The sequence below is a fragment of the Piliocolobus tephrosceles genome, chromosome 6 (genome assembly GCF_002776525.5).
Source record: "Piliocolobus tephrosceles isolate RC106 chromosome 6, ASM277652v3, whole genome shotgun sequence".
In the NCBI taxonomy this organism is placed as follows: Eukaryota; Metazoa; Chordata; class Mammalia; order Primates; family Cercopithecidae; genus Piliocolobus; species Piliocolobus tephrosceles.
The window spans coordinates 42,140,832-42,167,023 of record NC_045439.1 but is presented as its reverse complement, the minus strand read 5'-3'; the positions used below and the strand labels follow the sequence as shown (position 1 = coordinate 42,167,023).

At 43.6% G+C, this 26,192-nt stretch overlaps 1 protein-coding gene across 2 annotated transcripts in view; it reads left to right on the top strand.

The window, feature by feature from the left end:
* Positions 1 to 22,399, top strand: part of MTHFD1 (methylenetetrahydrofolate dehydrogenase, cyclohydrolase and formyltetrahydrofolate synthetase 1) — a 77,781-nt gene extending 55,382 nt beyond the window's left edge. For both annotated transcript variants that reach the window (XM_023232167.3, XM_023232172.1), the window contains 12 exons: positions 1,301 to 1,377; positions 2,312 to 2,452; positions 3,612 to 3,680; positions 3,970 to 4,081; positions 4,178 to 4,317; positions 6,617 to 6,658; positions 10,069 to 10,169; positions 11,584 to 11,761; positions 15,938 to 16,045; positions 16,903 to 17,055; positions 20,740 to 20,833; positions 22,157 to 22,399. In XM_023232167.3, the coding sequence (XP_023087935.1) occupies positions 1,301 to 1,377; positions 2,312 to 2,452; positions 3,612 to 3,680; positions 3,970 to 4,081; positions 4,178 to 4,317; positions 6,617 to 6,658; positions 10,069 to 10,169; positions 11,584 to 11,761; positions 15,938 to 16,045; positions 16,903 to 17,055; positions 20,740 to 20,829 (1,211 nt within the window). In that variant the 3' untranslated portion in view covers positions 20,830 to 20,833; positions 22,157 to 22,399. The remainder of the gene's footprint in view (positions 1 to 1,300; positions 1,378 to 2,311; positions 2,453 to 3,611; positions 3,681 to 3,969; positions 4,082 to 4,177; positions 4,318 to 6,616; positions 6,659 to 10,068; positions 10,170 to 11,583; positions 11,762 to 15,937; positions 16,046 to 16,902; positions 17,056 to 20,739; positions 20,834 to 22,156) is intronic.
* The last annotated feature ends 3,793 nt before the right edge of the window (positions 22,400 to 26,192 follow it).

Genomic DNA, 26,192 nt, shown 5'->3' with positions numbered 1-26,192 from the left:
AGAAGCATAGGGTGCATCACTCTCCCAGCACCTGGATGTGTTCACCAGCCCAGAGGCTCATCAAATCATGTTGTTCAGGATTTTTTTTTTTTTTTTTTTGAGACAGAGTTTCGTTCTTGTTGCCCAGGCTGGAGTGCGATGGAGTGATCTCAGCTCACTGCAACCTCTGCTTCCCAGGTTCAAGCGATTCTCCTGCCTCAACCTCCTGAGTAGCTGGGATTAACAGGCATGTGCCACCACGCCCAGCTAATTTTGTATTTTTGGTAGAGACAGGGTTTCTCCATGTTGGTCAGGCTGGTCTCAAACTCTTGACCTCAGGTTATCTGCCCACCTTGGCCTCCCAAAGTGCTGGGATTATAGGCGTGAGCCACCACGCCCGGCCTGTTCAAGAGTAATATACACCCCTAATACCTTACCCAGAGGTTGGTGGGTGGGACTGAAAGTTCCAGTCCTCTAATCATTTGTTCTTTTTGGTGACCAGTCCTTTCCTGAGGCTGTCTAGGAGAACTACCATAAGTCACTTATTACCATAAACTCAGGTGTGATCAAAAGGAGTTTGTAATGAATGAGACACTCCTATCACCCTTGGAATTCCAAGAGCTCTATGAGCCTTGTGTCAGGAACCCATGGCAAAGGTCAAATATATTTCCTATTACACTACACATACAAAAAACCAGAACTGAGGGTACACTAAAATGTTAACAGTAGTTAGTCCTGGGAGGTCGTTAGTTGGTTAGTTGCTTGATCTTTGCCATGTTTTTCGTGGTTATACAATTGGATAGATATTCTGTCATCAGAATAGAAATTATCTCTGCTAAGTGTGCTATGTTTCCTAAACTTCCAGACCAGGACTGGCACCCAGCATGTTTCAAAAGATATTTGCACTTGCCCTGATTTGATGGCTCCTGTGTTTCTTACGGTGGTGGAAAGTCAATGAGTCATCATTCCACAGAACAACAACACAAACCTCAGTCTTTTGAAAAAATGTAGACTGCTCTGTTTTTCTTATATGTAGAATATGCTTTAAAATAGATTCCAGATTTCTAGTTAACTGTTTGAATTCTCTAGATGGAATAAAACCAAGCCACTCCACATTCCTTTGCTTTAAAAATAACTCCTGTGTATTTATGGTATATGAACATCATTTCTTAACACATATTCTAGCTTTGCCATCCATTTTGAAATCAAATATTGATAGACAATCATGCAATTAGACTTATTGCTTTAAAATTCTGCTGCTTCCTTTAACTTTGTGGTCCTTTTACTCAAAATCGTTCTATATTTTGCCTGTCTGCTCTAGTGTTGGATACCAATGATAGATTCCTGAGGAAGATCACGATTGGACAGGCTCCAACGGAGAAGGGTCACACACGGACGGTAACAATTTGTCCCTTTCCAAGGAAATTAGTTCAGAGGCACTAGATCTTGCTGCTTCTCTCCTCCTCCATCCTCTCTCATACGATTGATACTGCCAGGTGTTGTTCTGCCTTCTCCCTTTTAAAATGGAAGTGAGTAGGTGTGTGGCATTGAGCACTCCTGACAGCTTTTGCAATAAATCCCATGTGTCACCTGTGTGTTTTTCCCCCAGCATTTTTTCCTGGAGGTGGAGAGCCCCAAGTGAATATCCTTGCATAGAAATTGATTAAAATTGTTTCTTTTTTGTAGCCATTTCACTGTATATCTCCTTGGTTTAAGAGGTACCATATTGTTCCCTTGTATATGAAGAAAACAATAAGCGCATGATTATAAGCGGCCATGGTAAAATCATAGCTTTTTGGTCCTACTATAACATTTATTTTAAAACATTGACAACTCAGGGCTGGGTGTGGTGGCTCACGCCTGTAATCCCAGCACTTTGGGAGGCCGAGGCGGGCGTATCACTTGAGGTCAGGAGTTCGAGATCAGTCCAGCTAAACCCCGTCTCTACTAAAAAAATACAAAAATTAGCTGGGCATGGTGGCACGTGCCTGTAATCCCAGCTACTTGGGAGGCTGAGGTGCGAGAATTGCCTGAACCCGGGAGGTGGACGTTGCATTGAGCCGAGATTGTGCCACTGCACTCCAGCCTGGATGACACAATGAGACTCTGTCTAAACAAAAAAAAAAAAATTGACAACTCAGGGTCTTGGAATAATTAATTAATATTTTTTGCTATTAGAGGATTATGTTCATTAAATATTTTGGTTAGTATTCTGTTATTCTATCCTTTTAAGCTATTTGTTTAAGCCTCCGATGTAAAAAAGGATCACTTGCAATTCACACTTCTGGTTTAACACACAGTTTTTGCTAGTGCCTCTTTTCCCTGCCCACAGGCCCAGTTTGATATCTCTGTGGCCAGTGAAATTATGGCTGTGCTGGCTCTCACCACTTCTCTAGGAGACATGAGAGAGAGACTGGGCAAAATGGTGGTGGCATCCAGTAAGAAAGGGGAGCCCGTCAGTGCCGAAGATCTGGTGGGTACCCAGGCATGCCAAACTTGGCGACATATCTGTGTCTGTTGTCCTAGGGTCTTTCAGCAGTTATTAATAACAAAATTTAATGCTGTACTTAAGACATTGCAGTTAACTCATCAATTCAATCCTATTTTGCTAATTGCAAGATAATTATGAAATGTTTAAAAAGTACATCAGAGTGAATAATAGGTAGTATGCTTTAGTAATAGATCTCAAGTCCAGGTGATTTGAGTAACATCTTCATCCTGTGGGCATCTCTAAAAGTGGGTGTATGACTTCAATTTGCAGAGAACATCAAGAGTACCATTGCTTTATCTTTGTTGCTAGTTAGTTCAGCTACACTTTGATGGCTTAATAGAGTGACCTGATGTTAAAAGTTGGTATTGAACTCTTGCGTAATATTGCAGTTTCAGCTTTGGAAGACACATATTGAGTTTGGTATTTATAGAAATTTCTGCCCAGATACCAGAGTTACAAATAACCGAGTACTCTAGGAACAAGCATTGCTATGCTTTAAACGAGTCTAGAATGGATTTCTCACATCAGTCAGCAGCAGAGCTTGATAAAGATGCTTGTTTCCAGAGTCACATGATTTTCCAGAAATTACATGTGAATGTCATTTTTATTCTATCTGGCAACTTTGGCTGGGTGCAGTGGCTCACGCCTGTAATCCCAGCACTTTGGGAGGCCAAGGTGGGTGGATCACAAGGTCAGGAGATCGAGACCATCCTGGCTAACACAGTGAAACCCTGTCTCTACTAAAAATACAAAAAAATTAGCCGGGCGTGGTGGTGGGTGCCTGTAGTCCCAGCTACTTGAGAGACTGAGGCAGGAGAATGGCATGAACTCAGGAGGTGGAGCTTGCAGTGAGTCGAGATTGCGCCACTGCACTCCAGCCTGGGCAACAGAGCGAGACTCTGTCTCAAAATAAATAAATAAATAAATAAATAAATAAATAAATATATAAATAAATAAATAAATAAATAATTGGCAACTTCCCAGCATATCCAGAAAGAAACCATGAATGGTCTGATTCAGGTGAAAGTATCAATTGGTCCAAGATGGCTAACATGGGTAAGCCTAGAATGTCAAATGTTGGTTTCAGAAGGTTGGGTTTTTTTGCTGGTGGGAGTTGATGCTGCACACATTTGTTTCGTAGGGGGTGAGTGGTGCATTGACAGTGCTTATGAAGGACGCAGTCAAGCCCAATCTCATGCAGACATTGGAGGTGAGCAGAGTGACTCCTGCCTTCTTGAACTGGTTTTGGATAGTCAGAGCAGAGTGGTTATAAAGCACACTTAACCTGGGTAGTCGAGACCTTCTCCACTTGCTCATCTCTTTCTTCTCATCCTCACACCTGTGACGGGGAGGTTACTAAAATAAAAGAGAGGACTTTGTATTTTCCCTCTGGGAAGTATTTTTCCTTCTGATTCTAAATCAATTCCGTATTCTTGAGTGTGTGATCCCACTTTGAAGCAGGATTGGCAGCTCAGCTCATGGTGTCCTGGTTTCCACAGGGCACTCCAGTGTTTGTCCATGCTGGCCCGTTTGCCAACATCGCACATGGCAATTCCTCCATCCTTGCAGACCAGATCGCACTGAAGCTTGTTGGACCAGAAGGGTTTGTAGGTTAGTGTTTTTGCAAAACCAGTGAATAGACTGTATATTTCTTTTAACATCAGGGGAATTGGGATGGCATTTTTACTGTTGCTTTCCTCCTTACAGTGACGGAAGCGGGATTTGGAGCAGACATTGGAATGGAAAAGTTTTTTAACATCAAATGCCGGTATTCCGGCCTCCGCCCTCACGTGGTGGTGCTTGTTGCCACTGTCAGAGCTCTCAAGATGCACGGGGGCGGCCCCACGGTGAGCAGTGGGTTGGAGTGTCTGATTATCAGCAGTGTGCTGACGGCCGAAAGGAAGTTGGATGACTTCTGCCTGTTTCTTCATTGAGCTGCTTTTATCCTCGTGATTAATAGGCAGCAAAAGCAAGGGACGGGCAGACAGCCCTTGTGTTGGCTGCCTTATCACTCACAGGCACCGTCAGCGCTCAGCATTTTAAGAGGGCCAAAATCGGCTGCCTGGCCTACCTTTCGGAGGACATCTGACAACATCTAAACCCCTCCAAGACCATGTGCTTGGCTAGCCCCACAAAAAACTGTTTTACGTTCAGACTGTTCTTTTTAAATCTGCATCCCTCTGTATAGTGACACTGGCAACCAGCCAACCAAACCAGTTACTGAGACAGAGGTCAGCCCCTTCTTGAGTAGTTCATGCTAGACAGGGCCTCCACACCCTAGGGAGGGAGCGGGGGAGAGGAGAATGGCAGATCTGCCCAGGGCTGCCCTGGGTAACAGAGAAACAGGTGGAGACTGACTCATCCTCACCTCCAGCCTGAATTTTGTATTTCTCTGAATTCTTACTGCTTAGAAATTCCTACTACTCTACTTTTTATCCTAGTATTTTAACACCTTTTCTTTAGGTCCTACATGAAAAGACATGGTGCTAGTTTTCTGAAATCATTTGAAAAACCATTAAATTCCTGTCCACCAGGAGCTTGTATTGTAACTTAGGAAATAAGGCCTCCCTCACCTACAGGATAAAAATCAAATTTCTTTTGGTCAGGGTTTGTTCTAATGTAGCAGTTCTCTGTTTTGTCCTCAGAACCTCTTTACACTCTTGACAGTTATTGAGGGCCTAAAGGAGCTTTTGTTCATGTGGGTTATAGCTATTGATATTCACCACATTAGAAATTAAAACTGAATTACATGTTAACATAAATAACTTTGTAAACATGAAAATACACTATCTTTTCCCGACAAAATTTAGGCATTGTCCATTTTTCAGATCTTCTCCTGGGTCTGGCTTAATTGAAGATAGCACTTAATCTGTTGTGACATCACATGTCTCATAACCTTTGGAAAAGTCCATTATATGCTCAATGAGAGGATGATAATGAGAGTAAAAGGGCCATAAGATGTTTTGTAATCTTATGGAAATAGTTTTGACCTCATGGACCCCTTCAAAGGATTGGGTCCCCAGAGCACACTGGGAATGTGGCCATAACAACCCCAGCACCCCTATCCAGTCTTAATTATCCCTGAGTGCCAAAGGCACTCCCAACCCAGCACACTCCTTTCTGCTAGTAGCGCAGAATATACTCCCTTTTTTTTCCCCAGTCACAACTAACATTCCTCTCTCTTACACCCCTCACTCACCCTCACACCATCTCACCTCCTTTCCTTGCTTCCTCCTGACCTCACAGTCAGGATAATGTCCTATAATGCTGTGCATGGAGGGAAACATTTGCACATATGGCTCTGTCAAGAGAGTAGGCGTCCTGCTCCCATTACCTTGCTGACGGGAAGCTACATGTAAGGTCCTTGCTTCTTGCTCTGCCTCCACATGGCCCCTTCTGGAGTTGGAGCACTGTGGTCTCACTGCAATGGGAGAGGACGGAGCTTCCTAATCACTATCCACTGCCCATGGTGGGACCCATGAAATGGACACCTTCACCCACTTGCTCAATTCTGTGGATGCAACAGGGCTGAGCCATGGCATAGATCAAGACTGGGGGCTGGGGGGCGTTGAGGCGGAGGGCGGCACCAGACACCTCCATCCTTTAGATATATTCTATAAAAGAGAAAGAAAATCCTTCTGTATTGTTTTCCCTCTTGTTTGTATTGACCCTGCACCATGGTTCAGCTCTACCAATGCTGGGTTGGCATTGTGGACCCGCTTATGAAACCACAGCAGGGCTCATCACAGGCTCCATCGACAGACATCCCAGGGTGACTTCTGCAGGCCCGACCGCTTCCCCTTTCCCCACGCTCCCCTTGATTCCCAACCCCACTGCTATGGCCTTCACTGGATGAGTCACTGCATCTGCCTAGGGTACACCCCTTTCCACTTCTCCCACCATCGATCCGGTCCTTCTCACCTCCTTAATTCAGGTCATAGAGGTCTTCCACGCTGCTCAGAACAGTTGTTTTTGTCTGTGCTGTGTGATTGGTCACATGCCCTAAGTCCTTAGGGCAGGAAATCTTATACTGCTGTACAGTCTGCAAGCATTGCAGCCTCTTGCCTTTAACACATGAGAAGCACCGTTTTAAGCTAGGAGATTTAAATAGGAAATGCCTCTGACTCTTGTTTCTTTTCCTTTCAGGTCACTGCTGGACTGCCTCTTCCCAAGGCTTACATAGAGGAGGTAACCTCAGTTATTTCTCATCACGTGTCCTAGAAAGCACCACACCTTGAATCAGCATTTCTCTACCTGGCCCGTGTGGAAATGAATGGGTTATTGCTGTGACCCAGGGTGCAGGGTGCCAAAAGGCCTGCAGGGTGCTGAGTAGTTACATTAAATGAGTAGATAGGGAAGATGCGCCTCACAAAACAGAATTGTCCTACATAGGGTGTCAATAAGCCACTGCCCTAGACCAGTGGTTGCTGCTCAACAGCTGATTTTGACCCCGGGGACATTCGGCAATGTCTAGAGACTTTTTTTTATTATTACAACTGGAGGTGAGGAGTGCTACTAGGATCTAGTGGGTAGAAACAGGGATGCTGGCTAAACATCCTTTAATGCACAGGATAGCCCCCTACAACATTATCCAGCTCAAATGTCAGGAGTGTGAGGCTGAGAAACCCTGTCCTAGAGTAATAGCAGTTCCCTTCCATTGTCTTCCCTGCATTGGCTGGGTAAGTTCCAAATGCCGTTCAGATCAGAAACAAGTAGAGACCTTTTTTGAAATGGCTTCTCCTCTCCGGATTTAAATCGACATTGAAGGGCCAAGATATATGGTCAGGATTCTGGTGGTTTTTCTAGACAAAGCTTCCTGGATATTTATAGCATCAAACAGGAAGCTAGAGAACAACTGTGAGCTCAAACCTTTTCATATTTATGTCATTTACCATCAAAGAAACATCTCTAAAGCCAGTTTGGGGTGGTTACAGGAGAGACAGGCCATCAGATAAGGTGGCAAGGTCACCTGCTGTCACTGCTAATTCAATTTTTCTGCCTTTTTGGAAGGCTTTTAAATTATCAAGCAATACAGGGTCAATGTTCAGGCCCCAAATGAAGTATTTCAAAACTGGCTAGAAAAAAATTGCTGGTACCTTGAGTCTGCCTGTCTTCTGAGTTATGGTTTGCCTTTTATGGTCATTTGTCTGATTCACGCGTAGGAGGGGAATTCACAGTTCTGGCCCTCCTGCCACCCCACAGCCTTTCCTGTGTCTAATTACAGTGACTGCCCCTAGCTGGCCCAGCTGGTGTCTTCATTTAAGAAATTCTGCTTATTTAAAACTGTTCTTGATCAGCCTTACATATTAATTGGTTTTCATATAAAGAATTAGCAGTGTTCTTTAGAAGCTCAAATAAATCATAATCTCAGTTTTCAATTATTAAAGGAAAAAAAGCATAAATCATATTTGTAATGAATCTAGTTATTTTCCACCTTTTATCCTACCCATTTCTGCTCTTTTGGTATCCACAAACATTACTGCTGGGTTTTGCTCATGATTCAGTATATGTATTTTTATAAGACTTTTATTTTTAAAATATTTAATGTATTGTTAAGCCTACAATAGTAATATACCCTTTGTAAAAAATAATAAACAAACATTACAAGAATATAATGTATGTGAGTTGAGTCCCCTTAACAGTTCAGAGCCTATTTCTCAACATTTAAAAAATTACCATGAATTATACACATGTATTTTTGTGTTTGTCCTAAAATGGAATAATTCAGCTCTCCATGGTTTTGCACCTCTAGTACATCTTGGACAGGTTCCATGTTAACACAGATGGGTCTCACTTTCATAACATCTGCATGATAAATATTCATTGAGTGTATGTATTGTAATTCATTGGCCCAGTCCCCCTTGGAGGAGATTTATGTTTATAATTTTCCAATGCTACAAGCAGGGCTGCAGTAAACATACTTAAAGGTACATTTCCTTAATTGCTTCCCTTTAGTTTGTAGTACTTGATTTTTGTTTTTTGTTTTTTGAGACGGAGTCTTGCTCTGTCACCCAGACTGGAGTGCAGTGGCGCAATCTCGGCTCACTGCAAACTCTGCCTCCCGGGTTCACACCATTCTCCTGCCTCAGCCTCCCAAGTAGCTGGGACTACAGGCGTCTGCCACCACGTCTGGCTAATTTTTTTGTATTTTTATTAGAGACGGGGTTTCACCATGTTAGCCAGAATGGTCTCGATCTCCTGACCACGTGAGCCACCGCGCCTGGCTGGTTTTTGTTTTTTTTTTGACAGACAGGGTCTCACTCTGTCGCCTAGGCTGGAGATCATAGGCGTGATCATAGCTGCAGCCTCTAAACTCTTGGGCTCAAGCAGTCTTCCTGTTTCAGTCTCCCAACTACCTGGAAGAACAGGAACATGCCACCACACCAGGCTAGGTTTTTAATTTTTCATAGAGACAGGGTCTCCCGATGTTGCCCAGGCAGGCTGGTGTTGAACACCTGGGCGCAAGTGATCCTCCAATCTCAGCCTGCCAAAGTACTGGGATTACAGGTGTGAGCTACCACATCCAGCTCGATTTTTTTTTTTTTTTTTTTTTTTTTGAGATGGAGTCTTGCTCTTTCGCCAGGCTGGAGTGCAGTGGTGTAATCTTGGCTCACTGCAACCTCTGCCTCTGGGGTTCAAGTGATTCTCCTCCCTCAGCCTCCCAAGTAGCTGGGACTACAGGTGCCCACCACCACACCTAGCTAATGTTTATATTTTTAGTAGATGCGTGGTTTCACAATGTTGGCCAGTATAGTCTCAATCTCTTGACCTTGTGATCCACCCACTTCGTCCCCCCCAAAGTGCTGGGATGACAGGTGTGAGCCACCCCACCAGACCCAGCCTTTTTTTTTTTTTTTTTTTTTTTCATTAACTTTTCAATTGTAGAGACAGGGTCTTGTTATGTTTCTTAGGCTCATCTCAAACTCCTGGGCTCAAGTGGATTCTCCTGCCTTGGCCTCCCAAAGTCCTGGGATTATAAGTGTGAGCCACTGGGCCCAGCCACTGGCCTGATTCCTAAAGACAGTATTTATCTTATTTCTTGCCTTCATTCACAGCCGAGTTCATTAAAACCTTTGAAAACATCACTGCTTACTTCATATTTCCTGGCAGTATTTATGGTAGCCATATAACGAATACCTCTTCTGTGCCAGCCACTATGCTGTTAGACTCTGTCTTCTGATGGAAGGGTCTGTGCTGTGCCGAGTAGAGTCAATTTGTATTATCATACCCCTATGAATACATAAAATCTAAAAACACAATTTGTAAATATAATTTGGGTAAGGGTAACTAACTCCTTTCAAACAGCAAATAAGCTATAATGTTATGGCATAATGACAGCAAATATACCAGCACTTTTTTTCTCGAAGGCTGGGAAACAAGCACTACTCTAGTGTCATAGGCTGGAGTGAAAGCTGCAGTCCTCAATAGCATCCACTCACTGCACTGGAAGAAATACACCAAGGGACCTTCTCTTCTTTCTTGGCCTCCTTGTCCTGACAGTGAGTGGCTGCTGGCTCAAGGAGGTTGTTTGCCTTTGAAGAACCTGCAGTGGTTTTCAACTCTCTGATCTCATAGACCTTTCACTGTTGTTTTTATAGAACCTGGAGCTGATTGAAAAAGGCTTCAGTAACTTGAAGAAACAAATTGAAAATGCCAGAATGTTTGGAATTCCAGTAGTAGTGGCCGTGAATGCATTCAAGTAAGTGTAGAGTGTAAGAGAAAAGGATGAATGTGGAAAATCTCCTGGAGCTGACTGTACAGCACTGCTTTTAGCTTTATTTTGTTTTTCAGTTACTGCTATTAGTTATAGCCTGCGGTTTTAGCCAGCACCATGACAGGCACTGCGTACGTCACAGCGGGCTCACCACCTCACCCACCAAGGGTCCCAAAGTCAGATTCAGCTCCTGTGGGCCCTTTTCCTTTCCACTGGGGGAAGTAACACACAAGCCTGAAGTTCGGTGTTCCTTTTTCAACTTTAGAGGCCTTTTATGCTAACAGAAGGTCATAGGCCTATAGTGTTCCATTATTTTACTAGATCTGGTGGGATGTTGTCTTGACAAAGAATTGGGCATATTACACTGGAAGGGGTCATGCAAGAACTTGTGTGGGTTGTTTAGGTATTGCACTGGTGGTCAGGGTTTTGTTATAATGGCCTCACCACAGTAGAATGGGAACCAAAATTCTTCTTTTTTTTTGAGACCAAGTCTCTCTCTATCGCCCAGGCTGGAGTGCATTGGTACGATCTCCGCTCACTGCAAGCTCCGCCTCCCAGGTTCATGCCATTCTCCTGCTTCAGCCTCCCAAGTAGCTGGGACTACAGGCGCCTGCCACCATGCCTGGCTAATTTTTTGCATTTTTAGTAGAGATGGGGTTTCACCGTGTTAGCCAGGATGGTCTCGATCTCCTGACCTCGTGATCCTCCCACCTCAGGCTCCCAAAGTGCTGGGATTACCAGCCAGCAGAATTCTTTTTTTTTTTTTTTTTTTTTGAGACAGAGTCTCGCTCTGTCACCCAGGCTGGAGTGCTGTGGCTGGATCTCAGCTCACTGCAAGCTCCGCCTCCCGGGTTCACGCCATTCTCCTGCCTCAGCCTCCCGGGTAGCTGGGACTACAGGCGCCGCCACCTTGCCTGGCTAGTTTTTGTAGTTTTTAGTAGAGACGGGGTTTCACCATGTTAGCCAGGATGGTCTCGATCTCTTGACCTTGTGATCCGCCCGTCTCGGCCTCCCAAAGTGCTGGGATTACAGGCTTGAGCCACCGCGCCCAGCCCAGAATTCTTAAAAGCTAATATTTACTGATTCCTTGTGGAGTGCTGGGAATTTTCCGAGTACTTTACATGGATTTACCATCTGAGTCTCATGATGTCCCAATGAAATAAGTGCTGTGATTATTCTCATATTACCCAGGTGGAAATTGAGGCACATAAAGCTTAGGTAACTGGCCAAAAGTCACCAGCTCATAAGTTTCAGACCTGAGATTCAAACCCAGGCTGAATTTCTTATTTAGTGTTCGTTTATCAGTGGGTGATTCACATGAGGTTTAATGGCAGAAAGAAGACAGACTGTGTCTCTCCAGCTATTTTCCATGCTTTCATATGAAGTGCTTCCTTTACAGGACAGACACAGAGGCTGAGCTGGACCTCATCAGCTGCCTTTCCAGAGAACATGGGGCTTTTGATGCCGTGAAGTGCACTCACTGGGCAGAAGGGGGCAAGGGTGCCTTAGCCCTGGCTCAGGCCGTCCAGAGAGCAGCACAAGCACCCAGCAGCTTCCAGCTCCTTTATGACCTCAAGGTGGGTGATTTGCTGTTTGCAAAAAAAAAAAAGATGAAAAGGGCACAATGAAATTTCTGTGTGGCTACTTCTGTTAGAGCCCCATGCTTCGCAGCTTCAGCCTTGTGGTTTGATTCCCATGTAGGTGAGTTACACAACCACAGCCTGGACTACGACCTGTAGACAGCCTTCTTGTTATTTTTGAGACAGAGTCTTGCTCTTTTGCCCAGGCTAGAGTACAGAGGCATGATCTCAGCTCACTGCAACCTCTGCCTCCTGGGTTCAAGTGATTCTCCTGCCTCAGCCTCCCGAGTAGGTGGGATTACTGGCGTCTGCCACCGTGCCCGGCTAATTTTTTTATTTTTTTAGTAGGGACGGGGTTTCACCATCTTGGCCAGGCTGGTCTCGAACTCCTGACTTCGTGATCCACCCACCTCAGCCTCCCAAAGTGCTGGGATTACAGGCGTGAGCCACTGCGTCCGCCCAGATAGCCTTCTTATAAACATATGCCATTGCTCACTTACAGAGGGGATTTAAGCAGGAATACCCCAGGGTGGAGGGGTAACCGTTGCTCATATCCTAACTTTGAAAAGGGTCAGAGTACAGGTGGCAGAAGAGAAGGTTACGTATAGACCAAATATGTAATTCACTGTAGCCTTTAACGCAAGGCACCAACCATGTAGCAGATTGGTAAGGGGCTGCATCGAGCTTACAAAATTTTTCTGATGGCTTTTCAGTAATGAGGGAAAGAAGTGTGCCCCCAAGCTCAATTCCCAGTAAGGTGCTGCCTCAATTTCAGGGTCCTCACATGCAAAACCAAAGTACTCCAGGAAGCTTCATCATTTTTTCCATCACTAAGCAAATTAAATTACACCTGGTCTAAGTAGAGCCCTGTTTATGATACAATAAAGTTAGTTCAGGAAAAGGTTGTTCTTGTTATAGGGTTGTGTTTTGTTTTCATTTATCTGTCCAATGTATTTCAGGATGTGATTTGACATTGAGTAGTATGGAAACAACAATTGGAAACTTTGTTAGGAATATGAGATATATGCTGTAGTTAATTTTCCTATTCTCTAGGCTAGTTTTTGGCTTGGTTTTTTTGTTTGTTTGTTTGTTTTTTGTTTTAAAACAGCATCTTGCTCTGTTGCTCAGGCTGGAGTGCAGTGGTACAATCATGGCACACTGCGGCCTCAACCTCCTGGGCCCAAGTGGTCCTCCCACCTCAGCCTCCTGAGTAGGTGGGACGACAGACATGTACTACCAAGCCTGGCTAATTTGTTTTATTGGCTGGGCGCAGTGGCTCACCCCTGTAATCTCAGCACTTTGGGAGGCCGAGGCGGGTGGATCACCTAAGGTCAGGAGTTGGAGACCAGCCTGGCCAACATGGTGAAACCCCATCTCTACTAAAAATAAAAAAAATTAGCTGGGCATGGTGGCAGGTAGCTGTAATCCCAGCTACTTGGAAGGTTGAGGCAGGAGAATCGCTTGAACCCGGGAGGTGGAGGTTGCAATGAGCTGAGATCGCACCACTGCACGCACTCTAGCCTGGGCAACAAGTGCGAAACTTCATCTCAAAAAAAAAAAAGTTTGTTTTATCTTATTTTTCTTATAGTGAATGGGTTTCCCTATATTGCTCAGGCTGGTCTTGAACTCCTGGGCTCAAGTGATCCTCCTGCTTCAGCCTCCCAAAGTGCTGGGATTATAGGCATGAGCCACTGTGCCTGGCCTGGCTTGGTTTTTAATAGATAATCATAGACTTTCAAAAATAGCCCTGAAAAACCAGAAGGAATAAACTTATTACTCTTGGGTTTTAGTGTTCTCTTATTTGTCTTTGCTCCTTGCAGATATAATACACTTACAGTTAATTAACATTGACATTGCTATTCTCCTGTTGAGCTTTGGTTTTATAGACAAGTTTTAAAATCTGTTCAGCAATCATCTTTTTAGAAAAATGCCATAAACACAAATTTGTACACAAATGCAAAGCATTTATAGGCACCCTCTCCGCGCTCCCATGCATAGCACCCAAGACTGGAAACCCAGTCCTTGAAAACCAGCAGGAGACCTGGAAGAGCAGGGACATATGGACTTTAGAACCCATTTCTACTTGCAACTTTTATCCGTTCTGGCAAACAGGAGGCTGCCACTTTTTGTCTTACTCAGCGTCTGCTAGTCTTAAATCACCCTTCAACCAAAGTGCTTTTGCTTCAGAAGTTCTAAATGTGCCTTGGCATTTATAGAGCTCCAGTTATGAGATGCATATGACAATAATGTTTCATCTTTATAAAGTCCTTATTGAAGATTCACTTTATTCATGTCCATTATACAAAGCCCCTTCATAAATTATCACTGTTTAGTTCAAAAGGGAATTTTTGTTTTTATAGATATAGATTATTGCTCCTTTTAAAAACAAAACTTGGCTGGGCGCCGTGGTCACGCCTGTAATCCCAGCACTTTGGGAGGCTGAGGCGGTGGATCACCTAAGGTCAGGAGTTCGAGACTAGCCTGACCAAAATGGTGAAACTCCGTCTCTACTAAAAATATAAAATTAGCCAAGCGTGGTAGCACACGCCTGTGATCCCAGCTACTTGGGAGGCTGAGGCAGGAGAATCGCTTGAACCCGGGAGGCAGAGGTTGCAGTGAGCTGAGATGACGCCATTGCACTCCAGCCTGGGCAACGAGTGCAGAACTCTGTCTCAAATAAATAAAAAATAAATAAATAAATAAATAAATAAATAAATAAATAAATAAATAAAACCTTGCCTAATATGTTCTTTTAGCTTTAGTTGCTAGGGAGTATAAAGCCAGATATACTGCCTAATTTTTGTAATTTGCTCATCCAAATTACCCATGAGTAGCTTTCCTTCTCATTTCCTTTAGGCAACCTCTCCCTATGCTGTTCTCTCTGAATCTTAATGCCCTGAACTAGTCTACACAGCATTTAAGAAACTAGCTCCACTTCTCTGAAGGCTTTGCCCCAGAGGAAACAGCCCATGGGACTGAGCCCTCACCAGCCAGATCATTGGTCTCTGTCCACTGCACTGTTTGCTTCAGGTGCCACAGAAAGTGGATGCACCCAATGCGTGTTGATCATGTAAATCATTGGGTTGTTTTTTCCAATACCTAGGTGATTTTGCTTTTATGACTATTTCCTAATTCCTGGTGCTTGCACTTAATCAGTTGTATTAAGGGTAGCATCTGCCTCTCATATACAAACTGGGAATTATGTAGATGGACATTGGTTGTCTTATTTCATAAACAGTGTCCCCAGATCTGCTTTGACAGGACTGATCTCCAGTATTAGAACATCTACTTTTTAATTTTTATTATTTAAAAATTTTTATTTTTTAGAGACAGAGTGTTGCCATGTTGCCCAGGCTGGTTTCAAACTCCTAGGCTCAAGTGATCCTCCTGCCTTGGCCTCCTCCCAAAGTGCTGGGATTATAGGGATAAGCCACCATACCCAGCCCGAACATCTACTTTTTATTTATGAAGAAATAATTATTCTTGGGTAGTCAGCAATCCTGTTTATGATGTACTTAGCAAGAGATTTTAAATATGTACTTACATAAAACCTTACTTAATATATATTAATACATGTGTGTATCTATGTCTATATATATATATGTATTATATATATATGTATGCATATATAGATATAAAAACTTTACCTCTGTGGGACATTTTCACTTATAAAATCTGAGGCTTGATATTAAAAGAAAGTGTTCCTGGCCGAACGAGGTGGCTCACACCTGTAATCCCAGCACTTTGGGATGCCAAGGCGGGCAGATCACCTGAGGTTGGGAGTTCGAGACCAGCCTGACCAACATGGAGAAACTCTCTCTCTACTAAAAATACAAAATTAGCTGGGTTTGGTGGTGCACGCCTATAATCCCAGCCACTCGGGAGGCTGAGGCAGGCGAATCGCTTGAACCCGGGGAGCAGAGGTTGCAGTGAACTGAGATCGCGCCATTGCACTCCAGCCTGGCTGGAATTCCATCTCAAAAAAAAAAAAAAAGGAAAGAGAAAGTGTTCTTAACCCGGTCAACCTCAAACTATTTGCTTATATTTATATATTTATATAAAAACCATCTTCTGCCCCTTTTAGGGACTCTGACCTAGAATGTGGCTATGTCCTGGTTAAATGTCCTCACATGTGTCCAGTCATGGTGTCACCATCTCTTTCTTGTGTTTTAGCTCCCAGTGGAGGATAAAATCAGGATCATTGCACAGAAGATCTATGGAGCAGATGACATTGAATTACTCCCCGAAGCTCAACACAAAGCTGAAGTCTACACAAAGCAGGTAGATTTTTGGTTAGTTTGTCTTTTCAACTCTCTGCAAAGCAGGCCTGGAGTCACAATCTCTGGGTCCTCCCAGCCCTGGCAAGTACCCATTGGTTCACTTCTGTGGGTGGCAGCCTTCTCTCCTCTGAAATACTGGGTTTGGGTTAGGCGGCACAGTCCCTGGTTCTTTATTTACCCATAGGCGGTATATGAATGTGTAGAAATCCATGAGGAAATACAGAATGTCTTATCAAAATATTGAGAATCTCTCCAGTTTTTGTTTTTTTGTTTGAGACAAGGTCTGGCTCCATTGCCCAGGCTAGAGTGCAGTGGTACAATTTCAGCTCACTGCAGCCTCTGACTCCTAGGCTCAAGCGATCCTCCCACCTCAGCCTCCTGAGTAGCTGGGCCTACAGGCACGCACCACCACACCTGGCTAATTTTTGTGGTTTTTGTAGGGATGGAGTTTCACCATGTTGCCCAGGCTGGTCTCGAACTCCTAGGCTCAAGCAGTCTACCCGTCTCAGTCTCCCAAAGTGCTGGAATTTACAGTCATGAGCCACTGCACCTGACCCTCTCCAATTTTATTCTCATATCTACTCCAAACTGTTATTTTAAATTGGTTTTATGTTATTTCCATAGATGGAAATAAAATATTCACTTGTGGACTACAGTTGTGAGTACATAACTCCCTCACTCAACAGAGTTCTTTTTTTTTTTGGCATAATAAATAAGCTGGAGGACAGCAAGGTAGAGATGTATATAAAGGGAGTTGGATGTTTCAAATAAATGGAAGGAAGAATCCATGTAATCACAGGGCCCAGATGGTCATTGCTGTGTTGTCATCTTTTCATTTGTCTTCCCTTCTTTCCCCAGGGCTTTGGGAATCTCCCCATCTGCATGGCTAAAACACACTTGTCTTTGTCTCACAACCCAGAGCAAAAAGGTGTCCCTACAGGCTTCGTTCTGCCCATTCGTGACATCCGTGCCAGTGTCGGGGCTGGTTTTCTGTACCCCTTAGTCGGAACGGTAAGTGTGTGCTGCAAGGGAGGAGCGGGCACATCTGCACTTCTTGTCTGAAGTGTGTTGCTGAAACCATCAAGCAAATGCCAAGTGAGCAGAGTTCGCTGCACAGAAGAAAATTGGAATCAGGCCTATTATGATTGCTGTGGATCATAAGCTATAAAGCAGGACCTATATAGCTCTTGCTGTGGACCATCTTGGTGTCAATTCAAGAATGATGCCATGTCTACTCATACTGAATAAAAAATTCTGTTTCCCAGGGGCAGTATGCCCTTCACTGAATCTAGGATGATCCCAGTTGATAGGCTGGGGTAGTGCTAACATAATCACAGTTAATGTTTATTGAGAGCCTTACATAGATTAACTCAGTCCCCCAACAGCCCTAGGAGGTAGGGACAGAGGTTTTATACCCCCAGGGTCTTGCTGACAGGCCTAGAACTTATGCCTGAAATTCAGCGGGTTTATTATTTTTGAGTAAGGAATTTCCCCATTAAAAAATGCAAATGGGACCCTTGAGATATGAAAGGTGAGGTTGCTTATTTACACTTCAAGGTGAACGAGGTTTCCAATGCTTTCTTATCTTACAGATTTTATGCATATTCAAGGAAGAATATTGCCAACTAGGAAGCAGAGGGGAGGGATGCTTAAGGACATAATTATAGTTTGGGCTGACATTGTTCCAAGGTTAACATGGATCCTGAATCTAGGTTATCCCCTAAATCTGCCCCATATCCTATATCTACAGATTACACTGCCATGCAATATAAGATTGAAATATTAAACTAAACCAACACACATGGAAAAGAAACCAACATATCTCCTTTTGCATTTATGTCATTCATTCAGTATAGTAAGAAAGTGGCAGGAGGTGGCATTATAGAGTTGAAAACATAGGACATTAGAGCTGAATCCATTTTCACCTCTTCAGATCTTGGCCTTGGGCAAATTATGAAAGGTGAGAGCCCTGCTGCCCTCAGTTCACACTGTAGGGCAACATCATCACATCACAGTGGTGCTTAGCACAAATGCCTGCGTCTCACTGCCTCCTTAGCCCTCTAGAGAGCAGGAGGCTTAGCTTTGCTATGATGTACATCAGTCTCCAGGATTTGTAGAAATCCCCTTTGGTAGGAATGTTCCACCATTTTTACCCAGCACCTTGAATATTGCGGAAATATGTGGTGTTCTTTTTGGAGAAGTTGTCAGCAACTACCAGCTGAAAGAGGGGTAGCTGTACTCTTTCTTGTCATTTTTGATCTTCACATGAAGAGAAGGATAACAGGAGAGGTGAAAGCAAATCTGGAAGCAGCCAGGCCGGTAAGAGTCAGGCTGTAAGGTGGAGAGAGACACAGCCTGCCCAACTCAAGACTTTCTCATTTAGAACAAAGTATGCGGCAGAGGCCTTCAACTTTAAGTTGGACCAAGATGTTTCCACACATGATCAAATGGTTTAATCACTATTCTAATACCTTCCAGTTGCCGTTGGGGCCTTAACAGGACTCAGATTATTTGAATATTTTCTATATTAATTCAAAGTGTGATGGCTTCTTTTCAGAACTTTATATCTAGGTTCATACATGTGTGTACACATAATATTTTCTTTTTTTGTATATTTTCTGATTATCAGTGACCAGTGTTTAGGAGGGAAAATCCTCTTGAGGAATGAGTGAAAATATCAAAAATCCTACTCGTCACTGTTTGTGGAACCATCTTTAGGGTTTTCTGCTGACATGTACATGTACGTCTACAACAATGGGCATGTGTCTTTTATCTTTATAATGTCATCTTCTGGTTTTTCTGCTGGGTTGGAGGACCCATCCTTTCCTTTCTCCTACTTGTCTCACACCTAGCACCTCCTTACCGCTTACACGAGATGAGAATATAAACCAGTTGTCAGATCCCTATAATGTGTTTTGGGAATATTGACTGGTACTCAGAGGTCAATCAGAATGAGGTTTTCTAAAGTATTGATGATGTTTTGTGTTACAGAAGATGACTCATTGTTTTTTAATAACCTTTTTATAGTTAAGTTTTAGAAGTAACCTAAGCTGTTTTCCTGTCTAGATTTAATTTGGAACTTGTGTGTATTCATTATATAGGACATTGTTACAGATAAAAATATACTGAGTTTTCACTTGCAAGCCATACATATTTGCATCTAAGTAGAAATTTGTCAAAGCTGAGTCTTTAGAAAAGCAGTGAGTACAAATATAATTTGTAAGCATTACAAGTTTAGTTTTAGAAGGCCATTTTGGGCCAGTAAGAATAGTGATTATAAAACCGTCTAGATTATGTACAAAAGTGTCTTGGCCCAAGTTAAAGGATACTAACTCCTGTCGTCGTGTTGCTGAAGCAAAAATCACATGGGCAGCTCAGCTAGCAAGACTGAATAAAACAAAATCTAAAAGCAGACAAGCCCCACGCCTCCTTTTGGTCTTGCAAAGCGTGAGCTGAGGAGGTGAGTGAGCAACTTCTCCACTCCCCAGCACTCACTCTTGTGAGGTGAAGGTGGAAACACCTCCTGCTACTGCTTGTGACCACATGGAAGATGACAGACAAGGCTGGCATTTGGTTTGCAGAAGGACATGAGGAATCAATTTCTTTCTTTTTTTTTTTTTTTTTTTTTTGAGATGGAGTCTCGCTCTGTCACCCAGGCTGGAGTGCAGTGGCACAATCTCGGCTCACTGCAAGCTCCGCCTCCCAGGTTCAAACAATTTTCCTGCCTCAGCCTCCCAAGTAGCTGGGATTACAGGCACATGCCACCATGCCCAGCTAATTTTTGGATTTTTAGTAGAGACCGGATTTCACCATGTTGGTCAGGCTGGTCTTGAATTCCTGAACTCAGGTGATCCACCTGCCTCGGCCTCCCCAAGTGCTGGGATTATAGGCATGAGCCACCATGCCCACTTGGGATCAGTTTCTAAGTCTGAGTTTTTTTGTTTTTTGTTTTTTTTTTTTGAGACGGAGTCTGGCTCTGTCACCCAGGCTGGAGTGCAGTGCCGCGATCTCGGCTCACTGCAAGCTCCGCCTCCCGGGTTCACGCCATTCTCCTGCCTCAGCCTCCCGAGTAGCTGGGACTACAGGCGCCGGCCAACATGCCCAGCTAATTTTTTGTATTTTAGTAGAGACGGGGTTTCACCGTGTTAGCCAGGATGGTCTTGATCTCCTGACCTTGTGATCCACCCGTCTCGGCCTCCCAAAGTGCTGGGATTACAGGCTTGAGCCACCGCGCCCGGCCCCAAGTCTGAGTTTTTTAACAGGATTAGTGACTTGATTTTTAATATGTAACAAGAAGAGTACCCACTTTATTGACAACTATAAAATGATGTTCTATCTTTGTGCCTTGGGCTTTCTTTCTGAAGGAAAAGTGAAAGTAAAGATAACTTTACGTTTATTTTAGACATGGCCTCACTCTGTCACCCAGGCAATGGGATGATCATGGCTTACTGTGGCCTCAACCTCCTAGCCTCAAGCAATCCTCCTGCCTTAGCATCCCAAGTCGCTGGAACTACAGGCACATGCCATCATACCCAGCTAATTTTTTATTTTCTGTAGAGGTGGGGATCTCACCATGTTGCCCAGGGTGCTTTAGAACTCCTGGCCTCAAGTGATCCTCCCACCTCAGCCTGGTATTACAGGTGTGAGCCACTGTGCCCAGCTTTAGTTTATTTGTAATGCTTTTTTACATCCTAGATGAGCACAATGCCTGGACTCCCCACCCGGCCCTGTTTTTATGATATTGATTTGGACCCTGAAACACAACAGGTGAATGGATTATTCTAAACAGGTAAGTTGTTACTGGGTAAGAATTTTGTTTTTTTCCTTATGTTGCTTATTTATGAATTATAGAGCTCAAACTGACGCTATAAAAATTCACATTCTAATGCTTTCAAAACATTTCTTTTCAGACTTCCCTGAGGGGAGAGGGGATAGGAATGAGAGTTGGCAATAACCAATGAGTTGAAATATTTATATTTCAACACATTTTTGGAAGAAGCGCAGCATGGCTTGTCACAGGTTGACAGTGTAGGGGAGAAAACTGCTGTCCAATAAACTACAGAGGAAACTACAGGAGGCATTAGACTCCCTCTGCTGAAGCCCCAGGAGGCTTGGGGTTCAGAGTTGATGACACATTGCAGGTCAGGAACAGCTGACGGTCTATATACTCTGAATAGGGAGTTAGAAGGCAAGAGTTAGTAAATGTCTTAGGAAGTATAATAGAAAATAGAAGGAAACAGGACCAATCTGGAAGTTCTTAGGACCTTATGTGAAAGGGCCCTGAGTACCGACTGCAGTGAGTGACGTTGCATTGTTTGATATTTTTGAAATTTCAACGGGATGTGTCTCTCCTTAGGCAGGTCCTTGGGGCTGGAGAAGCGAGCTGCAGTGTGCACTTATATTCTTAGACACGTCCTACGTGAAAATCCTAACATCTTTCTCCAGAGAATAAAAAAGTGGCTTGCCTATGAAAAAAATGAGAACTAGACTTAACACCCGTCTTATTGGTAATAAGAAGCTTTTAGACAATGGAGGAGTGTCCTGTAAGGTCACAGGAAGATGACTTTCAACATGTGCTCACACCTAACCGAATCTATCTGGATGTTTTCAGACATGCAAGGGTTTGCCGCCCCACATCTCTTCCTAAGAAGTTATTTAGCAATGTACTTAGCAAAATGAGGAATTAACCAAGAAAAAAGGAAGACATGAGTTTTGGGAAACTGAAGCCTCATTTGGACATTAGTGAAGGGGCATTCTGACAAGCATGCAGATGACCTAGAGTTACAAATCCAGTGTGAAACAGGTTGGGGAAGCACCTGAGAAAGACTAGAAAAAGCTAGAAAAGACAAGGATATCAAATGGTCATAGTACAAAACAAAAGCTCTTGCATTATTTGAGAAAGTTAAGGTCCAAGTAGAAGCAAACTGTAGTTTGATGCTAGAACACTATTCAAGTCCATTTATGGACATGTCCTAGAAGAGCTGGTGGCGGGAAAGGATGTAAATGTTAACAGCTTTGGCAATGTGAATGGGTAATGGTGCAGTATGGAAGGAACAGGAAACATTTCAGTGCTTAGAGAAAACATTTATTTCTTGTTTGTTTTTCCTTCCAGATCCTCATCCATCTTCAAGAAGCTACTTTGAAAGTCTGGCCAGTGTCTATTCAGGCCCACTAGGAGTTAGGAAATATAAGGAAGCCAAGAGAAGTCAGCCCCTGCCCAGAAACTAATAGTAGGAGTTTCCCGGGAAGTCATTTTCAGCCTTAATTCTCATCATGTATAAATTAACATAAATTACGCACATGTCTATTTACTTTAGTGACGTTCCACAGAATAAAAGGAAATAATTTTGCCATCTTGGTGTTGCAATATGAATTACAGCCTTAATAGACTGTGCCACACAGGTCTCTGCCATCCTTTGTGAGCTCATTTGTCAGGTAGACCCTTGGGCTGAAGACGCAAGTTGCAGTGTGCCTTTTATGATACTGTTGTGTTTAGAGGGAAACGTATGCATGCTTATGTATTTCTGAGAGGACACATAATTCAGGGGACCTCCTGGGAGGGTCGGGTTGGAAGCTGATGACTTAACTTTTTATCTTATAGCTTTGTTGTTGAATTTTGTTTTTCTACCCTGAGGAAGTATTGCTTATACAAGTTTTTGCCTGAACTTCCTTGGAATTCCCATTTCTGTCACAGCTTTAGCACTCTCTATGTTTAGAGTTCTCAAGAAGGATGGTCATACAGCACCAGCCTTAGGTGAGCCTCGCCTCTGTTGGTGCAGCAAGTATTCATTGAGTTTCTTCTAAATGCCTGGGCTCTACCCTTCCCTACAGACTTCCTTTTTTTTCTTTTTTTCTTTTCTTTTTTTTTTTTTGAGACAGTGTCTCTGTCATCCAGGCTGGAGTACAGTGACGCGATCTCAGCTCACTGCAATCTCCATCTCCTGGGTTCAAGCGATTCTCCTGCCTCAGCCTCCCAAGTAGCTGGGATTACAGGCATGAGCCGCCATGCCTGACCCATACTTTCTTTTTCCTAAAACATTAGGTTGGTAAAAACCACAATTACTTTTGCACCAACCTAATATTTTTTTCCTCCTCTTCTGGCTGGGCGTGGTAGTGGCTCATGCCCATAATCCCAGCACTTTGGGAGGCCTAGGTGGGTGGATCACTTGAGGTCCGGAGTTCAAGACCAGCTTGACCAACATGGTAAAACCCTGTCTCTACCAAAAATACAAAAAATTAGCTGGGTGTGGTGGCAGACACCTATAATCCCAGCTACTTGGGAGGCTGAGGCACGAGAATTGCTTGAACCCAGGAGTCAGGCTGTAGTGAGCTAGGATCATGCTGCTACACTCCAGCCTGAGAGACAGAGCTAGACTCTGTCTAAAAAAAAAAAGAAAATATTTTTCCTTCTCTTCTTGTTCTTTATCTTCTATCTCTCTTCTTCCTCTCCCATTTGTTTCCTTACCTTTTCCCCTCTGTCTTCCTCCACTGGATCCTTCCAGAGGATGCTGCATCTCACTGGTGCCAGTGCTAAACCCTGCTGATGTTGGCAGAGCAGTATTTTTCCCAGTGACCTTGGTTTTATTATTTTTAATTCCCTAGGTCCACATCAATGTTGTAATACAGTCGATTTTACAGTCCACAGAAATGAAGCAGTGCCTTGAGAGGCATATGGCAAAGGGGTCACAATGCAGAGCCCCAGCTCTATGGCGTAGAGCCTCACCCACCTCCCTGCCTTCACATCCTCACCATGGAAATAGGAGCACTGTTGGTACCTACCTCATAAGGGTGGTTCTGGAATTACTCAAACACATCATCTAAGATGCTTTGTACAGGGCCTGGCACATTGTAAGCACTTGTCAGTTCCTGTTGCAAAGCATCATCCAGGCCCTGTTTGCACAGTTATTGCTTCTGGTACTTTTTTTTTTCTGCTGGGGGTGAAGAGTCGTGCTTTGTTGCCCAGGCAGGAGTGTAGTGGCGTGATCTCGGCTCACTGCAACCTCTGCCTCCTAGGTTCAAGTGATTCTCCCGCCTCAGCCTCCCAAGTAGCTGGAATTACAGGTTCACACCACCATGCCTGGCTAACTTTTTGTATTTTCAGTAGAGATGGGGTTTTGCCATGTTGGCCAGGCTGGTCTCAAACTCCTGGCCTCAAGTGATCCTCCCACCTTGGCCTCCCAAAGTGCTGGGATTACAGGCGTGAGCCACTGTGCCCGACTGCTTTCTAGTACATTTCTTAAATGTCCTATGAAACTTCACCTGGAATGGGATTTGCTGGGAATTAATTTTATAGACAAGGGAAGGATGCAGTCTTGTTAGATATGGTTACTTAAAGATCATCTTAAAGGATTTAGGTTTTCTTATATTGCCAAAAACCACGTGGGTTTAAATCCTCAATACTGGTAGGGGCTGGGCATGGTGGTTCACACCTGTAATCCCACCACACTCAGCTGAGTTTTGGAGTTTTGGTTTTTGTAGAGATGGGGTCTCACTGTCTTGTCCAGGCTGCTGAGGCAGGAGGATCACTTGAGCCCAGGAGTTCAAGACTAACCTGGACAAGTCAGACCCCATCTCTACAAAAAACAAAACCCCAAAATTCAGCTGAGTGTGTGGTGCACGCTTGTAGTCCTAGCTGCTTGGGAGACTGATGTGAGAGGTTTGCTTGAGCCCAGGAGTTGGAGGCCACAGTGAGCTATGACTGAGCCATTGCACTCCAGCCTGCACAACAAAGCAAGACCCTCTGTCAAAATAAAAAAGACCTATAGAAGCATTCGTGCTTGGGGTAACTATTAGCATGTGCTGGCAGAGAAAGTCTAGTGCCTTTACCTTGGTGCTAAGAGTCCCTCCAGAGAGTGGCTTTCCCGTCCCTTTCTCTTCTCTGGGCTGCTAATGCCTTCCTTCCCCATATTAGTAACATTACTGATAAACAAATTGTACATTCTGTGATCTCACTTCAGAGGCTGTTTCTGTGCATTGAAGATGTACATACAGTCTTATTTCAAAAGAGATAGCATTTATGTGCTGCCACATTAAACAGATTGCAACAGTATTACTACTGAGTTTGTGTTGACTCTGTGCAACCCTCATGGTGCCCAGGAACAGATGAAACCACCAGAGACTTGGAGCCTCAGGTTCATTCAATAGTGTCCCAGGGAACGGTGTTGAAGGGCTTACTCTCAGAAGGCCTCTGAAATGTAAGAGCTATTAACAAGGAGTTATAAGTCATTTTTGGTAGCTATAGGCCCAGGCAGTGGGTAGGCAGAGATCAAGATGGGAGAAATGGTAAGATCAGTAGAGTATTGCTCAGATAAATATGTAAGCTATTTTACTGGCACACTGTATCTGGTGATATTAACATGATAAGCTATAGTCTGGATAATTTCTCATCAGATTGGAGAAATATATTTATAGCCTATTTCCTGTTATATAATGAAAAGCTACTAATGGGGTAGTAGACAATGATATGGGTAATAGCTTAAACAGCCTTCATTGTCACTTACCTGAATTCAGGAATGACAGGTTTCTTTCATGCATGAGGTACTGGATACATTAAACACACACACACACACACACACACACAGATATAGCATTGAGTTCTAGTCATATCCTAAAGAAAAACCATGGTGCACTATGTTATAGTACGATACTATGTGTGAGTGACTCTGTGTGTGTATGTGTGTTGGTGGAGGTCAGGGATGACTTGTTTGTAATATACCTTAAGGAAGTCTGTCTGAATTTGCCCTTTAAATACTAAATAAATTCACCTCTTACCTCAGACTGCCTTTCAGTTCCCTTTTACTAATTTTGTTTAAAAGAAAGGCAAGTGAAGGCCGGGCATAGTGGCTCACACTTGTAATCTTAGCACTTCAGGAGATCAAGGCAAAAGAATTGCTTGAGCTCAGGAGTTCAAGACCAGCCTGGGCAACATAGGGAGACCCCCATCTCTACAAAGAAAAAAAAGAAGAACCTGGGCATGTGGTCGCATACCTGTGGTCCCAGCTGCATGGGAGGCTGAGGTGGGAGGATTGCTTGAGCCAGGGATTATACCACTGCACTCCAGCCTGGGCAACAGAGCAAGACCCTGTCTCAAATAAAAATAAAAATAAGACAGCTATACTACCCTGTCTTCACTTAAATAAGCTCATATT